Source organism: Mustela lutreola, chromosome 4 (assembly GCF_030435805.1).
Source record: "Mustela lutreola isolate mMusLut2 chromosome 4, mMusLut2.pri, whole genome shotgun sequence".
Lineage (NCBI taxonomy): Eukaryota > Metazoa > Chordata > Mammalia > Carnivora > Mustelidae > Mustela > Mustela lutreola.
This window is the reverse complement of record NC_081293.1, coordinates 16,093,312-16,113,448: the sequence shown is the minus strand read 5'-3', so window position 1 is coordinate 16,113,448 and position 20,137 is coordinate 16,093,312. Positions and strand designations below refer to the sequence as shown.

Genomic DNA, 20,137 nt, shown 5'->3' with positions numbered 1-20,137 from the left:
TAGTCACACACTCCTCAGACTGAGGCAGCCAGGCGCCCTGAATTAATACCAAATTGATTTTTCACAAACTCTTCCCCAAGAAAGAAGAAACACTCCCCAACTCATTCTATGAGGTCAATATTACCGTGACATCAAAACCAAGAAATCACAAGAAAAAGAGCTATAAGACCCATATCTCTTATGAATACAGACAAGTTTTTGATCAATGGAAATTACAGTACCAGCAAAACAATCCTGTAATATATAAATAGAAATATACACCATGACCCAAAGCTATTTATCCTAGCAATGCAAGGCTGGCTTAACATCCAGAAATCATTTAATATAATGCACCATATCAACAGAACAAACGTAATCATTACAATAAATTCAGAAAATGCATTTAATAAAATTCAACTCCTTCATGATAAAAGCAGAGTAGGAATAAAAAGGTACTTCTTCACAACTGACAGCATCTGTGAAAAACCCACAACTTAATCATAACAGGCTGAATGCTTTCCCCCTAAGATCAAGAACGAGAGAAGGATATCCATTCTTGCCACTTTTACTCAACACCCTACTGGAAGGTCAAGACCAGGCAATCAGGCAAGAAATGAAATAAAAGGCACTTGGATTGGAAAGGGATACGTAAAACTCCCTATTTGCAGATGTCATGATCTTGTATACGTAAAATCCTATGGACTGATAACTAATGGATATGGGGTTTCTTTGCAGGGGCAGAAGTGATAGAATGGTCTAAGATGGTAGTAAAGGTTGTACAACTAAAAACCACTGAACAGTAAACTTTGAAATGGGTGAATTGCATGGTATTTAAATTATATCTCAATAAAGCAAATGGAAAAAAAAAAACCCTAAATGTTAGCTTATAGAATATGGGTACTAATTTTCCTTGTGAAAGGATTACCTAGAATGACACTGTCCAATAAGATAAAAGCCATATGTGTAATTTATATTTTCTACTAGACACATTTTTTTTTTAAAGATTTTTATTTATTTGACAGAGAGAGAAATCACAAGTAGGCAGAGAGGCAGGCAGAGAGAGAGAGGGGAGGAAGCAGGCTCCCTGCAGAGCAGAGAGCCCGACATGGGGCTCGATCCCAGGACCCTGGGACCACGACCCGAGCCGAAGGCAGAGGCTTTAACCCACTGAGCCACCCAGGCGCCCCTCTACTAGACACATTTTAAAAGAAGCAAAACATGGAATGAATACTAAACTTAATATATCCAAAATATTATTTTTGACACATAATCAACTTGAAAAATTGATAATTTTACTTTTTTTATATTATATTTTTATATTAAGTCTTCAAAATAAGTGCGTATTTCATACTTACAGTGTTTCTTAATTTGGACTAGCCACCTTTCAAGGGCTCAAAGGCTATCTAGTAGTTGCCATACTGAAAGGTAGAGATCTAGAGATAAAATTAAGAAAAAAAATCCTGCTATACTGGCTAGCAGAAGAAAGAAGAATCCTATTTTCTCCTTTGAACAGGCACAACCACTAACAACCTTATGAAAAGAACAGCTCTGGTTCTCTGCCATATACTTGCTCTGAAGTTTCTGGTCATCAGCAGAGACCCACCTACCAAAATGTGGCTTCCGTCCATTATTAAGCTTCCCTCACATTTTAAAATTCTAAGTTTGATTTATTGTGGTATAGGTCTAAAGCACATAAAAATCAGGATTAAGTAAAATTTCCAAATACAATCACCTTCCAACCATGCAATGGTGTGTTAAGTATACCAAGACATAAGCAACTAAAACTTGATTTAATTTTTATTATCAATTGTTTACTGGTTTTTTTCCCCATTACCTAGTTTTTGGTGAAGGGTGAGACAAAAGTCTTCTTAAGATTAAAATGCTTCTAATCCTGTCCACAGAAGGAAAAAAAGGCAACTCAGAAAAATAAAGAGTTCACAATAATACTGAGAATGGAATCACCTTAAACTATAAGCTTATAAATATTCTAATGCTAGATATAACCTTTAAGGTACATATTGCTTCTTCTTCCTTTAAGGGGTCGGAAGTCTGACTGCCAAATCAAATCTTTTTCCTCAGACTTCTATTATATATAGAAAAATACACCACATGTATCCTATAAAAATACAAATTTTCATAAGAGAATAAAAATCAGGCTATGATTCCCATTTCATAAAAAAAGAATGCTTTACACACCAAACAATCCTCTGCAATTAAAATACAATTTAGGTTACAGAACTTCAATTTATATACAAATTTTCAAGAATGTATTTATTTTAGAAATTGAAGTGTAGTATTTAAAGATTTTTGTCTTTTTACCTGTTTAATTGTGCTCATATGCTGCTTCTCTGTTTCTGTTCTTTTTTTCAGTTCTTCTCTTAAATTGTCTTTTTCTGAACAAATGTCTAAGATGAGTTCCTGATGCTTCTTATTTTCTTTAATTAACCTAAATATAAAAAGAGCAGTATAAGTAATGCATAATTAAAAATGGAGATGTGAAATATGTTTGCAGATTATAGATACTTATGATTAATATATTAACATTCCTAAGCAGTCCTTTTGTAATCATATATTATACTTTACAAAACATTTTCTGGCAGTCAGGCTATTAACTTCCTCTATGAAGCTGTGTATTTCAAATCAAGTGAATTATAATCAGATAAAGAAAACCACACTCTCTTAAATTTACCACTTTGGGTATCTCAGCTATGTACTTTATCCCTTCAGGATCTGAACTCCTCCAGATCAGTAGTTCTCAGTCTGAGGCAAAGCCCTTCCAGGCATTTGCCTGGGAACATTTTTGGTTGCCACAACAGGGCTGGGGGGTTGCTACTGGATTCTTTTGGGTGGAGGTTGGGGATGTTAAACATTTTACAATGCACAGTACAGACAGTCCCACCAGCACCAAAGAATGATCTGCTCCAATGCCAACAGTGCTAAGGGTGAAAAACCTTGCTTTAGATTTTTTTTTTCCTTGCTTTAGACTTTAAGAATATTCTGTCTACGGCCATACCACCCTGAACACACCCGATCTCGTCTGATCTCGGAAGCTAAGCAGGGTCGGTCGGGCCTGGTTAGTACTTGGATGGGAGATTTTAAGAATATTCAATTAACATTCTAATAATAAAGAAACCAAAATAACATTAAAAAAAAAACATAAAAAATATAAAAGTTTGAGCAGAAATTTCATTTTGTGTCCCCTAGAAAAATATAAATAAGACATCTAAAGAGGCTAACAGCTAATACTTTGGAATTATTAATAGCAATAGCTATTAGTTAACACTTATTGCACAATTATATTTACTGTTTATCTTTTTTTTAAAGATTTTATTTATTTATTTGACAGATAGAGCTCACAAGTAGGCAGAGAGGCAGGCAGAGAGAGAGGAGGAAGCAGACTCCCTGCTGAGCAGAGAGCCCCATGCGGGGCTTGATCCCAGGACCCTGGGATTATGACCTGGGCTGAAGGCAGAGGCCTACCCCACTTAGCCACCCAGGCGCCCCAACTAAGTTTATCTTTTTTAAAAAATATTTTATTTATTAATTTGAGATAGAGACACAGAGAGAGTGAGAGAGAGCATGAGAGGGGAGGTCAGAGGGAGAAGCAGACGCAACTCAATCTGGGAATCTGGGATCATGACCTGAGCCGAAGGCAGTTGCTTAACCAAAAGAGCAACCCCAGGCACCCCTACTAAATTTAAGTGCATTATTTAATATTCAGGTTTATGAAATAAGCCTATGAAATTAACTGTTTTATGAATTAAAAAAAAAAAGAAAAAGAAAAACAAAAACCCTGAAGCCCGCTACTTATTTCAGGTCACAGAGTTAGTAAGTGCTTCAACTGAGATTTGGACCTAAGTCTAGCTCCATAGCCTACATCTTTCTCCTACTTTGAGGATCATTCATTCACTGGACAAATGCTTACTGGGTACGTACTATGTTCCTATACTCTTCTGTGTGAAGTAGGTCAGCAAACCATCCCCCCCCCATGGTGCTTATATTCAAAGGGAGAAAATAAAAACAAACACAGTAAAATATCAGACAGTGATCACATCCTATTAAAAAAAAAAAACTAAAGGAGGGCAAGAGGACAGAGAGTTACTTGAGCAGTGATTTTATTTTATTTTTCAAGATTTTATTTATTTATTTGTCAGAGAGAGTGAGCATAGGCAGACAGAGTGGCAGACAGAGGCAGAGGGAGAAGCAGGCTCCCTGCTGAGCAAGGAGCCCGATGTGAGACTGGATCCCAGGACGCTGGGATCATGACCTGAGCTGAAGGCAGCCGCTTAACCAACTGAGCCACCCAGGCATCCCTGATTTTATTTTTTTAAAGATTTACTAAATTTATTTGAGACAGAGCAATTACGAACATGGTCTGGGGTGGAAGGGTGGGGGGAGTAGAGGGGTGGGTGCTACCCACCAGATTCTCTCCAGTCTCCAGCAGACTCCCCACTGGGCACAGAGCCTGGCAATGAGGTAGATCTCACCACCCTGAGACCACCAGTGGAACAAAAGCCGAGAGTCAGATGCTCACCCAACTGAGCCACGCAGGTGCCCTTTGAGCGGTGCACTCAGATAAGGTAGTCAGGGTGGGCAAAGGACCACAGCGAGGAAGCAAATCATGAAAATGTTTGGGAAGGAGAAAAATGTAACATGCAAGTTTATTCAAGCTCTTTGGCACAGTGGATTAACTTAGATTATTTGATTTGGTGTACACTCAAGTTGTTGCAGAAAACTACCTGTAGCACAAGGATCCTGGCTGCAGTTCACAAGTAATCAAACTGTTACATCCAATGCACAACTAATCACTCTTAATTAAGAATTCCGGTTAGGACCCTGGACAACACACTGATGTTAGAAAATAGAACAATGGATGTGTATACAAAGACATCTGGAAATAGATGCATTCAGGAAAATTTAAGCCAACGGTATGGAGTTTCAGATTTGCAAGATGAAAAAGCTACACAGATTCGCTGCACAAAAATATGAATTAACCTAACATTACTGAACTGTACACTTAAAAATAGTTAAGATGGTAAAATTTATGTGTATTTTGTCACAATCAAAAACAAAAACTAGAAAAAAAGAGGGGTTCTGAATGCTTGAGAGATTACAGTTCACTGAATAAACCAAAGATGGTTTGGGGAAGACTGATCAACTAAGTAAGAAAGTCTAGAAGAGAAAACACTAGAAGCAAGGAGATGATTAAAAGCCAGTTACATGGGGTACTTAGGTGGCTCAGTTGGTTAAGCATCTGTCTTTAGCTCATGTCATGATCCCAGGGTCCTGGGATCAAGCCCTACAGGTTCCCTGTTCTTCAGGAAGCCTGCTTCTCCCTCTGCCAGCCACTTGCCCTGCTTGTGAACATGCTCTCCCTCTCTATCAAATAAATAAATGAACTATTCCAAAAAAAAAAAAAAAAAAAAGCCAGTTACATATCTAGTAATAGCTGGATTATGGTATATTTTTTTCTGTCAGCCTCCTGTACTATATAGACTTCCTCCTCCACTTTCTCTGTATATGTACGTCCCATTCCAAATCTCTTAAGTATTATTCAAAAAAAAAAAAAAAGAGAATCAGTCTGTATTTTAATAAAGGGTAGCATGTTTTACTTTCCTTTCTTAAAGGTTATAAAAGACTACCTAGGGATGTCTGGGGGGCTCAGTTAAACATCTGCCTTTGCCTCAGGTCATGATCCCGGAGTCTGAGATCTGCTCCACTCCCTGCTCAGTGGGAAACCTGTTTCTCCCTCCCCTCCCTGCTTATGCGCTCTCTTTCAAATAAATAAATAAAATCTTTAAAAAAAGAAAAAAAAAGACTAAACATTTGTTACACTTAGATATAAAAATCCAGACTAAAATACAGGATGATATAATACTATCAAGAAAAGATAAAATAAAACTAAACTATCGTTGAAACAGAAATTAACCCCCAAATCCAAGGGAAGTCTAAAAATATATTAATTACTGATAACCAACCAACTCTTCTCTAAATTTTCATTCTTAAAAAAACCAATGAATTTAAAATGGGAATTTTAAGAAATTCTGAATCGCATGACTTATTTTCTTTTGAATTTCCCATAGTTTTGACATTATGCTCTATATTCTTTTGAAACTGAGAAACTGGAGTTGTCTTTATAAATATTTCTAGATCTGTAATGAACTCACATTAGTATTTATTCCTTTAGGCACATATTGAATAACTAGACAAACCTGATATTTGCTCAATTATTTAAATGCATTATTTGTTGATCAACTACAACATGCATGTCTGTTGTGGAATTAAAAATGGCCAAGATGATACCTTCCCTTAAAGAATTCAATCTTTAACCACAGCAGGGGGAGAAAATCCCCCCAAAATTAAAAACTTACTTCTTTATGGTGTGCTCTTGTTGTAAATACTTCTCTTGCACACACTTTTCAAACATAACTAATGCGTGTTCTCCCTTATTCATTCCATTTGGTACTCGGTGTTCTTCTGCAAACTTTGTAGATAAGAGCTCAGATTCTATTTCTTCCAACAAATCCTCTGATGCTGAAACATTCTTTATTTTTGAAATAAGTTTTTTGGTGCAGTCTGTATCATAGAGACTTTCTGAATAAGTCTTTTGATTCGCTGCTTCTGTAAATGTAGGTGACCTTAATTCCGCCAGTATTTGTGTTACTGTCTGTTCTGTTTCATTTGTTTTTAAAATTTGCTTTGTAAAATCTCCACCAGGAAAATTACCTAATTGTTCAGAATTTTCTGGGCATATTTTAGCACAAGAATCCTCATCTCCACCATGATCCTGAGTACAATTTTCCTGCGCTTCAATTTGATTATGTTCATTAGGCTGACAAGAAGTTTTATCAAAGTTTAATGATGACAGTTTAGACTCATTTTCTAAGCTGCTGCTTTCACCAACAGAAAACGAGTTGCAGGAGTCTTCCTTTAATTCATATGTTTTCCCAAGATTTTCATCAGAAGAAATGGAGGCTATGTGCTCTGTCTCTGACATGCTGATTGACACCACTTCTCTCTGCATTTCTTCAAATCTGCTCCTGATCTTCGTTTTACATCTAAAACAAAGTCAAAACATCAAAATTTTTAAAAATAAAGTTTTTTAAACCAAGACATTATATGTATTAGCACAAACTCCATGACGCAGAATAACTAAGGCCATGAATTTTACCACTAGTAACTCTTTTAAAAGACTTTCTTTTGTTGGGGGGCGTGGGTGAGACCCAAAAACTGAAGAGGACAGACAATCCAAGTGTGCCACAATCAGCAGGGTGCAAAAGTCCTACTCTTCCCTCCTTTAATTCATTCATACAACTTCACTTCAACTACAATTTGGCATTCCTTAATCACCCCCACAAGATGTTGGGTATGAAATATCTACAGTTTAAATTGTTAGACTTCAACTGAATTGTTTAGAATACCTTCAGCTCCATGAGGGGGAAAAAGACAATTTCAAGAATCTATAATAAAATACTGGGGAAATAAGACGGTAGTGGAAACACTAGAAGAGTAAGATTATAAAACAATACAAATTAATGATGATAAAAATTTACTAAGAAGGTAAACTAAGGGGCGCCTGGGTGGCTCAGTTGGTTGAGCGACTGCCTCCGGTTCAGGTCCTGGGATCAAGTCCCACATTGGGCTCCCTGCTCAGTGGGGAGTCTGCTTCTCCTGCTGACCTCTCTCTTCTCATGCTCTCTCTCAAATAAATAAATAAAATCTTTAAAAAAAAAAAAAAAAGAAGGTAAACTAAATAATAAAACTATCTATAAATAAAATAAATAATAATAAAACTATCTATAGCCCGGGCACCTAAAGCTGAGCTAAAAGAAGTCTGGATCCCTGACAGGAATTTGTTTTTCATCCAGGCAAAAATCCAGGAAGTACCATGGTATCTCCAAACATTCTCATCAAGAATAAACAATGTTCAGTGCAACTCAAATGGAGCCAATTTGCACTGCCCTGGACATACCGGAAACACTGACAAACTAATTCAACAACCAGAATACATTTTTAGACTGTTTATGATGGCTACTATATAGTTGTGTATATTTATATATATATACTATAGTAGTATATATATATGTATTATATACACTGTACTTACTACATATATAGTATAGTAGTATATAGTATATACTATGTAGAAGTAACCATGTTCTGAAAATTGGTCAACTTCAAAAATTATCCTAAGAAATAAAAATAAAATGTTACAGCAATCTTGATGAAAAATTGTCAACTTCTTTCATCATATCAACAAACCACATATAAGGTCGATGAGTTACCAGTGTCTTATAAGGTTGGATTAATAAAGGGGCAGATCAAGGGCACCTGGGTGGCTCAGCTGATTAAGCGGCTACCTTCAGCTCAGGTCATGATCCCAACGTCCTGGGATCTAGTCCCACATTGGGCTCCCCGATCTGCGGAAAACCTGCTTCTCCCTCTCCCTGCCATTCTGCCTACTTGTGCTATCTCTCTGTCAAATAAATAAATAAAATCTTTTTAAAGGGGGGGGGGCAGATCAGAGTTTTGACAAACTAGAAAAGAAAGAATTTCAGATGGAAGGTGTACTTCTGGAAAACAAAACAAATATAAAATTTTTTAACAACAGAAACATACATGTTTTCATTGGTATGTGATGAAGTCCTAGTCGAGGGGTGGTGAAAAAGGGTAAGAGAAGACTGTCAGGTCTTCAGAATGATATGTACAAGTGAATTTTATGACAATTAATCATGATAGATTTGTATACTTTATTATACCACAGTTTCTAGCACATAGTAGATTCTCAAGTATTGAATTAAAGTACAGAAGTGATAGGATAAAACTAGTGTTTGGGAAACATTATTCTAGGAATGCAGAAAATGGGGAGGAGTTATTCTAAGAAAGGTAGTATAGACTTCCTCCTCCTCTCTCTTCCTTTGGGGCATCAACTAGTATAGTCATTAGCCTTAATAATACAAATTACTTATCTGTATAACATATTTCTAAACAACAAAACAGAAATTACCATTATCTTGCCGCATATGTAATCCTATATACAAGACAAAGCCCACACTAGTATTAAAGGCTTGGTATAGACAATACAAATTAATGTAGTAAGTTAATAATAGGCCTCATAAGCATGCTGTATTCCAAAATCTAGGACAAAGTAAAATAATTTTCAAATAGGGGTATTACTCTATATAGTTCCTCATAAAGTAAGTCACTTTAAGATATAACTTGTGAATGTGTTGCTGAATTTGAAATCTTTATTTAGAAATCTAAAAATGAATGGTTTTAAACATCATAACCAATGTTATAGCAGCTGACCAAAACAGAGAACAAAGAATCTATTTAAATTAGAATATATAAAGGGATTATGACTCTCCAGCATAAAGAAGAAACTTTATCATTAGATAACGTAGGTCATGCTTTGTCAAGACTTATCCTTTTATCCAGCATTCATATTTTCCACAATTCAATTGTCAACTTTATTTTCCCTTCTAGAATTCAATCACTTTGATAATTTGAACCAACAACTCCTAGCTGATATCCACATTAGTTACTTTCAGTCTGACATTCTTGAGTTACAAATAACAAATTACCTGTTTGCTTTCACTCTATGTCCATATTAAAATCTTCACCTGAATAAAGACATTTCAAATGGATGTTCCACGAAAACCTCAAACTCAAAATGGCATAAATCCCAAATCAAAATTATAGCTCCCATAATTGAGCAATTCCAGTTAATCCTTTCTATTTCTGTCAACAGTATCATTTTTATTTTTATTTTTATTTTAAGATTTTATTTACTTGACAGAGAGCACAAGTAGGCAGAGTGGTAAACAGGGAGCAGCAGGCTCCCCAGTGAGCAGAGCACCCAATGTGGGGCTGATTCCAGGACTCTAGTATCATGACCTGAGCCCAAGGCAGACGCTTAACTGACTGAGCCACCCAGGCACCACAATGGTATCATTTTTCCTAGTCATGAATCCTTTCTTTCCTTTGCCCTCATAGTCTTTTACCAATTTCATGTCTCCAATTATACAACTCTTTTCTACTGCCATTGTCCCCGACTTACAACCCAATCCACGTGTAATCACTTCATACTTGTAACACTTGAAATGTTGGTTTCTCAATTTTACTCCATGAAATGGGCATGTGTCTTGAGACAGAACCAGCCCAAGTGCCACCCAATCCAGAGAAGGGGTTGAAGTGTGTACTACAATGGCTCTGCCAACAGGGAACAGGAGCTGCCCTATGAAGTGGGCTGCCCCTCGATGGCAGAAGGGGCAGCTAAAAAAGCTCCTAAAAAAGCTCCTAAAAAAGCTAAAAAAGCTCCTAAAAAAGCCACACAATACCTCCACAGAGACCACCACCAAATGCAAACAGACAAATGAGAACGAGACCAGGGCTATCTCTTGCCTCTTTAGAGGTTCCTATAATAAGAATTCTACTTCCCCTGGCTGGTCTTCTTCCCCCAACTCCAAAAGGGCTAGCTAGAGAAAAAAAGAAGGGACATATTTTGAGCTAAGTTACCTCTTCATTAATCGAAGCAGCTGGGAACTAACACCTTCAATCTTTCTTTAAGTAGAACAAGGAGTTTGTGATTAATGTTTTTGGTTGCTTAGTTTTGTTTTATTTTTTTTAATGATTGAAATCTTTCTTAATTTCTGGAATAAATTTTCTCTCGTAATCAAAAGTGGCAGAAAGATAAGACATCAAATTAATATACTATTAGGGGACTATATTCCAGAAGGAAGTGGAAAGGATGAGAGACCTACTACAGAAAAACTAAAACCATTTTGTTTACACCTCAGAGATGCAATACCTGGGTAAACCAATCATACTACTTTCCCAATCTTCTCTCTCAACACATTCCTAAAACCTAGGACTTCAATATAACCTACCAGTCCCTGACCAGTCTACTCAAGAATCCTCCAATTTTCACATTAACATTTCCATGGCTTTGCTCCCATCTAGAATGTCCTTCTCTTCTGTCTATCCAGAGTCTAATTATATTTAAAGGTCCAATTTTAACACCTCATCTTCCTTCAAATTTTCTCTCATTTAAGTACAAAAATACCCCCAGTAAATGAAAACATACTGCATTTACACTCATTAAGCACACAGTCACAGCCTTCCTTGGAACACTTTTGAACAGTCTTCAGTTTTTTAAATGATCTCTGTATCAGCAAGGAGGAACATGACTCTGAACTGACTCTGAATAAGACTCTTAAATCTCCAGCAATAATGATAATAAATCATTATTTATAAATATATTCTCAAATATATATTTACAAATATATTCTCCACTACATTTGCATTCATTCTTGCAAATGTTAAATGCTGTTCAGTTCTCAGTGAGGTGGGGTCCACTGGGTTTATACAATGATTTGAGACTTGTAATGTGAAGAATAAAAGTTTGTCTCATTCCACTGAATATTCACTTAGATTAAAAAAACAAAAACAAATAAACCTGTGTTTATGATTACCTCAGCTTAGACTGTCTTACATATTATCCTTCCGTAAATTAAAGATAGCTAAATTTAACTTCAAAAGACAAGTACTTTCTATACTGTTGATCATTAAAAGTCCCTGACCTCTGAAAAAGTCTTCAAATAAAAAGACACCTGGTAACCACTGAGCTTGCAAACTGAGCTTTCTGATGCTCAAATGAATACTAATTGGACACAAAAGGAAAGGTAGAGGGATTAAGGAAAATTTACGTGTATATATGACATATATATATATGCAACAAAGCCATCACCAAAGATTAAGTAGCTCAACTGTAAAAGATTGGTGGGGGGGAGGGGCACCACAATGAGCTTGATTATATCCTCAATTAACCAGGTAATTGTGGAGGGAGGGAACAGCTGAGTCCTTTTGTGGGACTCCAGTTGTCCATACAGATGTGGGCCAGTCTGGCTGTTGTCCAGGTTTTTTCTTTGGGGGACAGGGGTAATTGTCATCAAGATTCCTGAGGACCCAATAACCTCAGGGTAGTTTAAAGGGAAAGGATATAAAACTAGACATTTGTTTATAAGACTGTTTTAAATAAGAAGTGCTTGTATAAATCAAATCCCCACTCATGTATAAAGATATAGTGATTATACAAATTACAATATCTATTCCTTTTTTGAGGTTAAAAAAAAAATAACACAGGTTATCTGACTTTTTAGCATCTCTTACTCATTAGGAGAAAATACTGTATTTAAAACCTAACAGTCACAAAACTCCTCTCAGTTTAAGCACTTTTTTCCAAAGTTGTTTCTGACACAGTACTACAGGACCAATTCACACTTCATACTGTTTCAGTGAAGTGAGAATTGGTTTCGCTCTTACTGGAGCTCATCAGCTGTAGGCAACTGGTCAAGAAACATTTTTTACTTGCCTTAAGGCCAACCATTATCCACCTGTTTCATTTCTTAATGCAAGAACTCACGTTTCTACAAAATTATTTCCATATTAAGAGCCTTACAAATAAAAACAGTCTTTAACAGCTCTTAGTACAGTTACTTGTTTTCTCAGTAATTAGCAGTATAAATAAAAAGCTTAAGCTTACTCGATAAACTGCAAATACGAATGAATCTAATCCACAGATATTTGACAACAGCTTATCAAACACGCCTCATACAAAAGTACCAAGCCTTAAATACATTTCCGAACTATTAATTCATTCACCAAACATGTACTGAGCATGTGCAGGCACTATTCTATGTGTTGGGAACTATTAATTCATTCACTAAACATGTACTGAGCATGTGCAGGCACTATTCTATGTGTTGGGAACACGGCAGTGAAGAAAACATGCATCCGCTAGGGAGTTTACATTTGGGTATAGTGGACCAATATATTTAAAAGCTCTATGTTTAAAAAAAAAATTTAAAAAGGCTCTCTCTTAAATCTTTTACTCTTTGTGTTTACAGCATTTTAATATGAACATCTGTCAAAGTTCCCTCAGAAGCTATGTAAGATATACATAAATGTTTTAAATCCAACAGAAAAATCTGGCTCAGTGCAGCATTAAATATTATTTACAACAACAAATTTTTAAATTACAAACTATACCATATGAATCTCAAACACCACCTGTGTATTTCTCAAAATCATGTCCACTAAGATAAACAAGTTGAGTCTGTGAGAGCACTCCTGTTCTTCACTATAATGGTTCCCTGTCCTTTTAGGCCAATTACTCTAAACACTTTTTCACATATTCCCCACATACTTTAAAAGCAGCATGAACAAAAGAATAATTTATATGGCCAAGCCTAACAAGGCTGTGACATGGCAATTAAAATCAGAAGCAATAAATTACATCAAAAATGCATCCACAGTCCAACATAATCTGACCACAAACCCCAATAAGTAATTTTATTTTCCAATAAGTAATTTTTGATGGATGTCACCTTTAAAATACAAACACGTTCCTGGATAACGTTTTTAAGTGGAATAAACTAACAGAACAAAAAGGAACCTGTGTAAATAACATGAAAACCTTGTTTCACATGATGAAAATACCAGACACTTAAGTTCAAAGAAGGTGAATTCATGCAAATCAGATTAAAACCTAAAAAAAAAAAAAAGACTAAAAACTAAGCTAGCTATTTCAAAGAACTCTAAGTTCTTTCAAAAGGGAGAAATATTCTTTATGGTACTTATATTCTAAGTTTGTAGGTAAAATTTAACTTTAATGAATTTTCTTTACGTAAAACGTATCAGTCAATTTTTGCCTTTATCCTACCAGTTTAAAGAGTATGAAGTCAAAGTCAATCATCCCCTTGGGGGTTTGTTTAGCTTTGCACCTAAGCCTCAGGGCAGAGTAAATTTCACAGTTATGTGCATTACATTACAAGAAAAGATGTTAGAAAGATAAACTCAGGGAGTGCCTGGGTTGTGCAGCTGGTTGAGCGGCTGACACGGCTGACACTCGGTTTCAGCTCAGGTTGTAATCTCACAGTCCTGAGATCAAGCCCTGAATAGGGCTCCGCACTCAGTAATGGAGTCTGAGCATTCCTATGTAATGGAGTAATGGAGTCTGAGCATTCCTATGCTCGCTTGCTTGCTCACACTCGCTCTCCCTTCTAAATAAATAATCAACCAACCAATCGATCTAAAAGAAACCAAAAAAAACAAAAAAAACAAAAAACCTCAGGGCAACAGATGCAGCAGGAGTGCCCCTCAAATAGTACCAAATCCTATGACAGGATAACAGGAGAAAGAGAAATTATGATCCATCGGGATTGCAGGAAAAAGAGGTAAATGGCCATTCCATCTATCAAATTATCAAGTCATCTTCCATATTATGTTTACTTTTAGACAATGCAATTTTTAAAAAAGATTTCATTTATTTATTCGATAGATCACAAGTAGGAAAAGAGGCAGGCAGAGGCGGGGGCGGGGCGCCAGGCTCCCCGATGAGCAGAGAGCCCCATGAGGGGCTCAATTCCAGAACCTTGATATCGTGACCTGAGCCGAAGGCAGTGGCTCAACCCACTGAGCCAGCCAGGCGCCCCTCTTAGACAATGTAATTTTATGACTCTAACAAGTTTTTTATTTTATTTTGTTTTTAAGATTTTATTTATTTATTTGACAGACAGAGATCACAAGTAGGCAGAGAGACAGGCAGAGAGAGGAGGAAGCAGGCTCCCCACAGAGCAGAGAGCCTGATGTGGGGCTCCATCTCAGGACCCTGGGATCATGACCTGAGCGGAAGGTAGAGGCTTTAACCCACTGAACCACCCAGGCGCCCGAACTCTAACAAGTTTTAAAGCAAAAAGTTATTAATACAGAAATTTTATTTTGAATGTATCTGTAGAGCACTCACTATATAAACTTTAATGAGTCTCAGGAAATATAAAAAGTATTTTTGGGGGCGCCTGGGTGGCTCAGTGGGTTGGGCCGCTGCCTTCGGCTCGGGTCATGATCTCAGGGTCCTGGGATTGAGTCCCACATCGGGCTCTCTGCTCAGCAGGGAGCCTGCTTCCTTCTCTCTCTCTCTGCCTGCCTCTCAGTGTACTTGTAATTTCTCTCTGTCAAATAAATAAATAAAATCTTTAAAAAAAAAAAAAAAGAAAAAAAAAGAAAAGTATTTTTGGCTATTATTTTCCCAAATTAAAAACTTTTTTTAAAAAAGTCTAACCTATAGTTCCCTTTTCAAAAAGGGAGACTAATACAAAAAATTAATGGTAAGTTTTAAAGACTTTTTCTTATTTATTTATTTGACAGAGAGAGGGAGATCAAAAGTAGGCAGAGGCAGGCAGAGAGAGAGGGAGAAGCAGGCTCCCCGCCAAGCAGAGAGCCTGATGTGGGGCTCGATTCCAGGACCCTGAGATCATGACCCGAGCCAAAGGCAGAGGCTTAACCCCCTGAGCCACCCAGGCACCCCTATAAAAGTAAGTTTTAAGTCTTTCTTTTATCAAGGGGTTCTGGTTAATGTTTAAATTTTGAAACCAACTTTGGCCTGCATTCAGTTAATATTCATATGATACAGTTTACTAAAAACATTATTCATTAGTACTGACTACATAATCATCCCCAAAGCAGACTATCAGTTCATGTGTCTTACTGACAGACAAATATACTCACAATCTAATCAATACTTTCCTTGGTGGGTTTAATTTTGACTTTTGTGTGTATTGCCCCTTCATGCCAATATTTCTCCTTGTTTACTTGGTCCAAGTAGATTTTTATAATCTAAGTAGCTAAATAATAACTCTCAAGAAGTCTGAAAAACTGGGGCGTCTGGGTGGCTCAGTGGGTTAAAGCCTCTACCTTCGGCTCAGGTCATGATCCAGGATCCTGGGATCCAGCTCTGCATCGGGCTCTCTGCTCAGCAGGGAGCCTGCTTCCTCCTCCTCCTCTCTCTCTCTCTCTCTCTGCCTGCCTCTCTGCTTACTTGTAAACTCTGTCAAATAAATAAATAAAATCTTAAAAAAAAAAAAAAAGAAGTCTGAAAAACTAATAGAGGGTTATTTGTAAATTTAAATGATCTATACTCCCACTGTTGCCCTGAAATACTAAATATAAGATTTACAATACCCCAAGCCCAGTGAATGTTTATGAGAAGTTCAAGAATCAGCTTTGTTTCAAGATTTTATTTGAGAGAGAGAGAGAGCATGAGCACAAGCTGGGGGAGGGGCAGAGGGAGAAGAGGGGGAAGCAGACTTCTGGCTGAGTAGGGAGCCCCAGGCTGCCTCAATCTCAGAACCCTGAGGATCATGTCGTGAGCATAAATCAGACACTTAGCTTTGTTTAAAGCCAAAAATATGGGATTAAAAAAACAAAAAACAGAACCCTGAATTTTATTGGAAAAAAAAAACACAGAATTTGAGGTCACAAATTCTTACTTTTAATATGAAATTGTTAGATAAATTTGGAAAGTACAGATTTCTAGTCATTCTTCAAAGAGAAAGACAATTTTTATAAATTTCTAAATGAGGCTGCTTCAAACAGTATTGAGTATTCTGCACTTAGTGATGTCAGCATGTAGCTGCAAACAGGCATTTTTAAACTGAATATACTAAGCAACTGACATCAGCTTCGCTGTCATTGAACAGCCCTAAAGGACAACTCTTGCATTTACGGGTGAAGGAACTAAAAGGTCAGAGTAGTTACTGTTATACCACTCCTTTCATGTTAGCAACGAGACTCTGAAATACGAGAGACACTCTCTGAAACCTTCACTGTTTAAAGAAATCTCTAGGTTTATATGCTGGCATCCTAAATTTGACAAGGATTCAAAATAATAACATCAACATAAACACAATCCATGCATTTTCAGGAAAAAACATAAACACAAGCCAGGCATTTCCAAGAAGATGGAGTATTTATATATGTTTGCCTACTACAAAGCAAAGTTTTAACTCTTTTTAAGATTTGTGAATTACTCAACACCTTTACTAATTTTAAATCAAATGAAAAGACCAAAAATGAAAAAAGGAATGAGGCCAATCATCACTTTTCTATTTTTGTAATGATGAATAAAAGCTGAAAAGTATCTGTACAGAGAAGAGACTTTATTCACAAGGAGACAGTTCAGTTTCGCCCTCAATGTCTCTTGAACCTTAATCTTCCACACAAGATTAACTCCGCGAATCTGAAGGTGTAGTTTGTAGTTAGGAAAACTACACCCTCAATTAGCATATCTGAGCAATCTTTTTTTTTTTTTAAAGCCTACCGGTACACCTTTTGAAATACTGTTCCACTGATTTACTGCACACTTTTCCTAAAAAAAAAAAAAAAAAAAAAAAAACAAAACTTCCAGCCTATCATTTAGGGAGAAGTAAAACCACCAGGCATCAAGGAACATCACAAACACACACGGAGAAAACTGCCAAATGCCTGCACATCATTATTTTTACTATACTAATCCCCACAGGTAACAAAACTATCAAGTGAAACACATTCTAATCCAGACGCTCCGACTCCAAATCCAGACCTCTTTAAACAAAACCAAGATGGGACTATTAGCTACAGTGGTTCAACTGCTAACATCTAAGCATCAATTACACCTGCGCTACCCCCCCCCCCCCCCCGCTTGCGGCTGGAGGACAGGCACAAGAGGCTTTCCCATGTTACAAGTCTGCACAAATTTGAAATATCCTTGCCCGCCAAGGTTTATCAATGCCCGATGTCCTTGGAAGAAAGGCAACATAAAAACCAGTAACAGTATCTCTCATAACCAAAATCCCAAACAAACGCCTTCAAGTTACTTAAAATCACATTAAAATCCCAGTAACGGAAGAGTTCGTAAGACGGCAAAAAGTCAGCACAACCGTAAACATAAAACACACACACAGTCAACTTGAAAACGGAAAGAGACATAGGCGATTGAGTCGGAGAAACAGCCGAGCAGGTGGGGTTTAACCGCAGCTCGCGCTGGGAGACCAGGCCATCGGCCCAAATTAGGCAGCTCTCCAAGCACCGCTCCCGAGGCGCGGCCCCCGACCCCCGCCGACCTCTCGGCCGCCGCCTCGCCAGCCGGCCCGGGACCCAGGGAACAAGGGAGGGAGAGAGAGGGGTTCCTAAGTCTGTCCCCCCAGCGCTCGCCAGCCTCCCCTGCCCGGGAGAAAAGCCAGGCGGAGAGCCGACCCGGGACCCGCAGCACCGCGGGGGAGGTGGGCAGTCCCTCAGCGCCGCCACAGCGACTGCAGTCGGCTCCGGACGCCCGTCGAGCACTCACCCCACTTCTCCGAGCCTCAGGCCGCACCCCTAACGAGGCCGCTGAAGCTCAGGCTCAGGGCCTAATTTCTCCATAGCTGGGTCCGGCAGACCAGGTCGGGGGTGGGCGGGGGGTGGGCGGGGGTGGAAACAGCGACCAGGGACAGGGCCGACACCGCGCTCCCTCCTCCTTGGCTTCCCCAATCCCCCGCGGAGCTGACACATCAACAAAGATGGCGGCGACGCCGTAGCCGGCCCCACTACAGCTGAGGGGGCGGGGCTCCCTGGAGGAGCCAGTCAGCGAGGGGCAGGCGGTGTGACGCGACGCACGTCGGGGCGGGTGTAACCTGTCTGCAGTGGGCGGGGCCGGGGCCGCACCGCCTCCTGCCCACACAGCGCCCAGCCCCTCGCTCAGACTCGCTGGGCACCCACGCCCGGACTGACTCGGCTAGCCAGCCATCCTGCTGGTCCTGTCCAGCCTCTCACGCCATTCCCACCCCAAGCGTGTTCTTTCTGTAGGACGCTCTCATTGGATACAAGCCCACCTTACCCTTTGACCCATCTCATATTAGTCAGGGGCATAAAGCAATAAAAGAATTCCAAATTGTGACTTCTCAGCTCTGACGCGCAAACCTTGCACCTGACGTAGACGCAGGTAGCAGGAGGAGCCTACCTGTGCGTCTGACAATACGTCCCTGGGAGAGATTCTGGGGTTTTCCATAACGCCGCGTTCGCATCTTCAGCCTGGCACCCACTGCCATTGTTTAATAATGAACTCTTCGTGCGTTCGTCCCTGGCACCAGTCTGTGAGCGCCTCGAGCGCAGGAAGTGTCCTCTCCCGGCTGGTTGTCCCAGACCGCACTGTGGGGGTTGACATGCAGGAGCTGCTCAGTAATTAGCAACAAAAAGTGTATTAGAGGAGAAAGTGTGTTGAATACAAGTCGCCTAATCCGATCCAGATAAGTAAGGGGAACAGTTTGCAAATCTACGCCGTCCATTGATGTTCTTTGGTTTAGGACTTCCCACTCACAACTCATGAGTGAAAGTACCTAATTCTGACAAGTTGTCAGCGTGAGAGTTTGCACAGCAAAGCTTGTTCCTGTTCTGTTAAAGCTTCTTTGATACTAACTGCTAGGGGGACAAACCGCTAAAAAAATTCAACATTGTGTCACTTTGTTCCTCTTTCCTTTTCAACAGGAAATGGCACCTCCATCCGTAAATGAAAATACTGCAGTGAAACACACTTTGCAGTTAAAGTGTTTCTGATAGCGAAGAAATAAATCGACTTTAAAACAATCGACCAGGGCGCCTGGGTGGCTCAGTGATTTAGGCCGCTGCCTTCGGCTCAGGTCATGATCTCGGGGTCCTGGGATCGAGTCCCGCGTCGGGCTCTCTGCTCAGCGGGGAGCCTGCTTCCTCCTCTCTCTCTCTCTGCCTGCCTCTCTGCCTACTTGTCATCTCTCTCTGTCAAATAAATAAATAAAATCTTTAAAAAAAAAAAAAACAATCGACCAAACGTTCCTAGTGAGATATATTTTTCCAGCGGAGAAAAATCTAAGCCTTTTTCATAGCTCATATGGTTAGTAATAACCTTCATAGTGTTATTTCTGAAATATATACTAGTTTCAAAGCATATAAGTAATTTATTTCTGGATACGAAGATTTTCATTGTTGGAGAAAGGAAATACAAATACAAAAAGGAATTAAGTAAAAATTCTGCAATCCTAAATTTGAACTTAGAAATATCAGTATGAGCTCATGGTTTGTTCGTTTGTTTGTTTTCATTAAAAGTCTGTCCACTGAAAAGGCCTGGATTAACAATCAGCACAATACATACCCTTATTCTCCATCATTTCTAAATATAATTTCCCACAAAATATCACTTAAGAGCTCCCCTAGGAAATCAAGGACTGATTCTAAGTCTGGAACAGGAAAGGTACAAGGAAGTCTAAGATACATGTATCAGAAAGCAAAGAAGAAAAATCGTAGGAGTTGTGTCAAAAACTCAGGAGCCAAT

At 38.7% G+C, this 20,137-nt stretch overlaps 1 protein-coding gene across 1 annotated transcript in view; it reads right to left on the bottom strand.

Moving 5' to 3' along the window:
• Positions 1-18,372, bottom strand: part of CCDC186 (coiled-coil domain containing 186) — a 53,092-nt gene extending 34,720 nt beyond the window's left edge. The window contains exons 1-3 of the mRNA XM_059173121.1: positions 18,143-18,372; positions 6,351-7,037; positions 2,299-2,425 (exon numbers count right to left, since the gene is read on the bottom strand). Of these exons, the coding sequence (XP_059029104.1) occupies positions 2,299-2,425; positions 6,351-7,003 (780 nt within the window). The 5' untranslated portion in view covers positions 7,004-7,037; positions 18,143-18,372. The remainder of the gene's footprint in view (positions 1-2,298; positions 2,426-6,350; positions 7,038-18,142) is intronic.
• Positions 18,373-20,137: the final 1,765 nt, after the last annotated feature.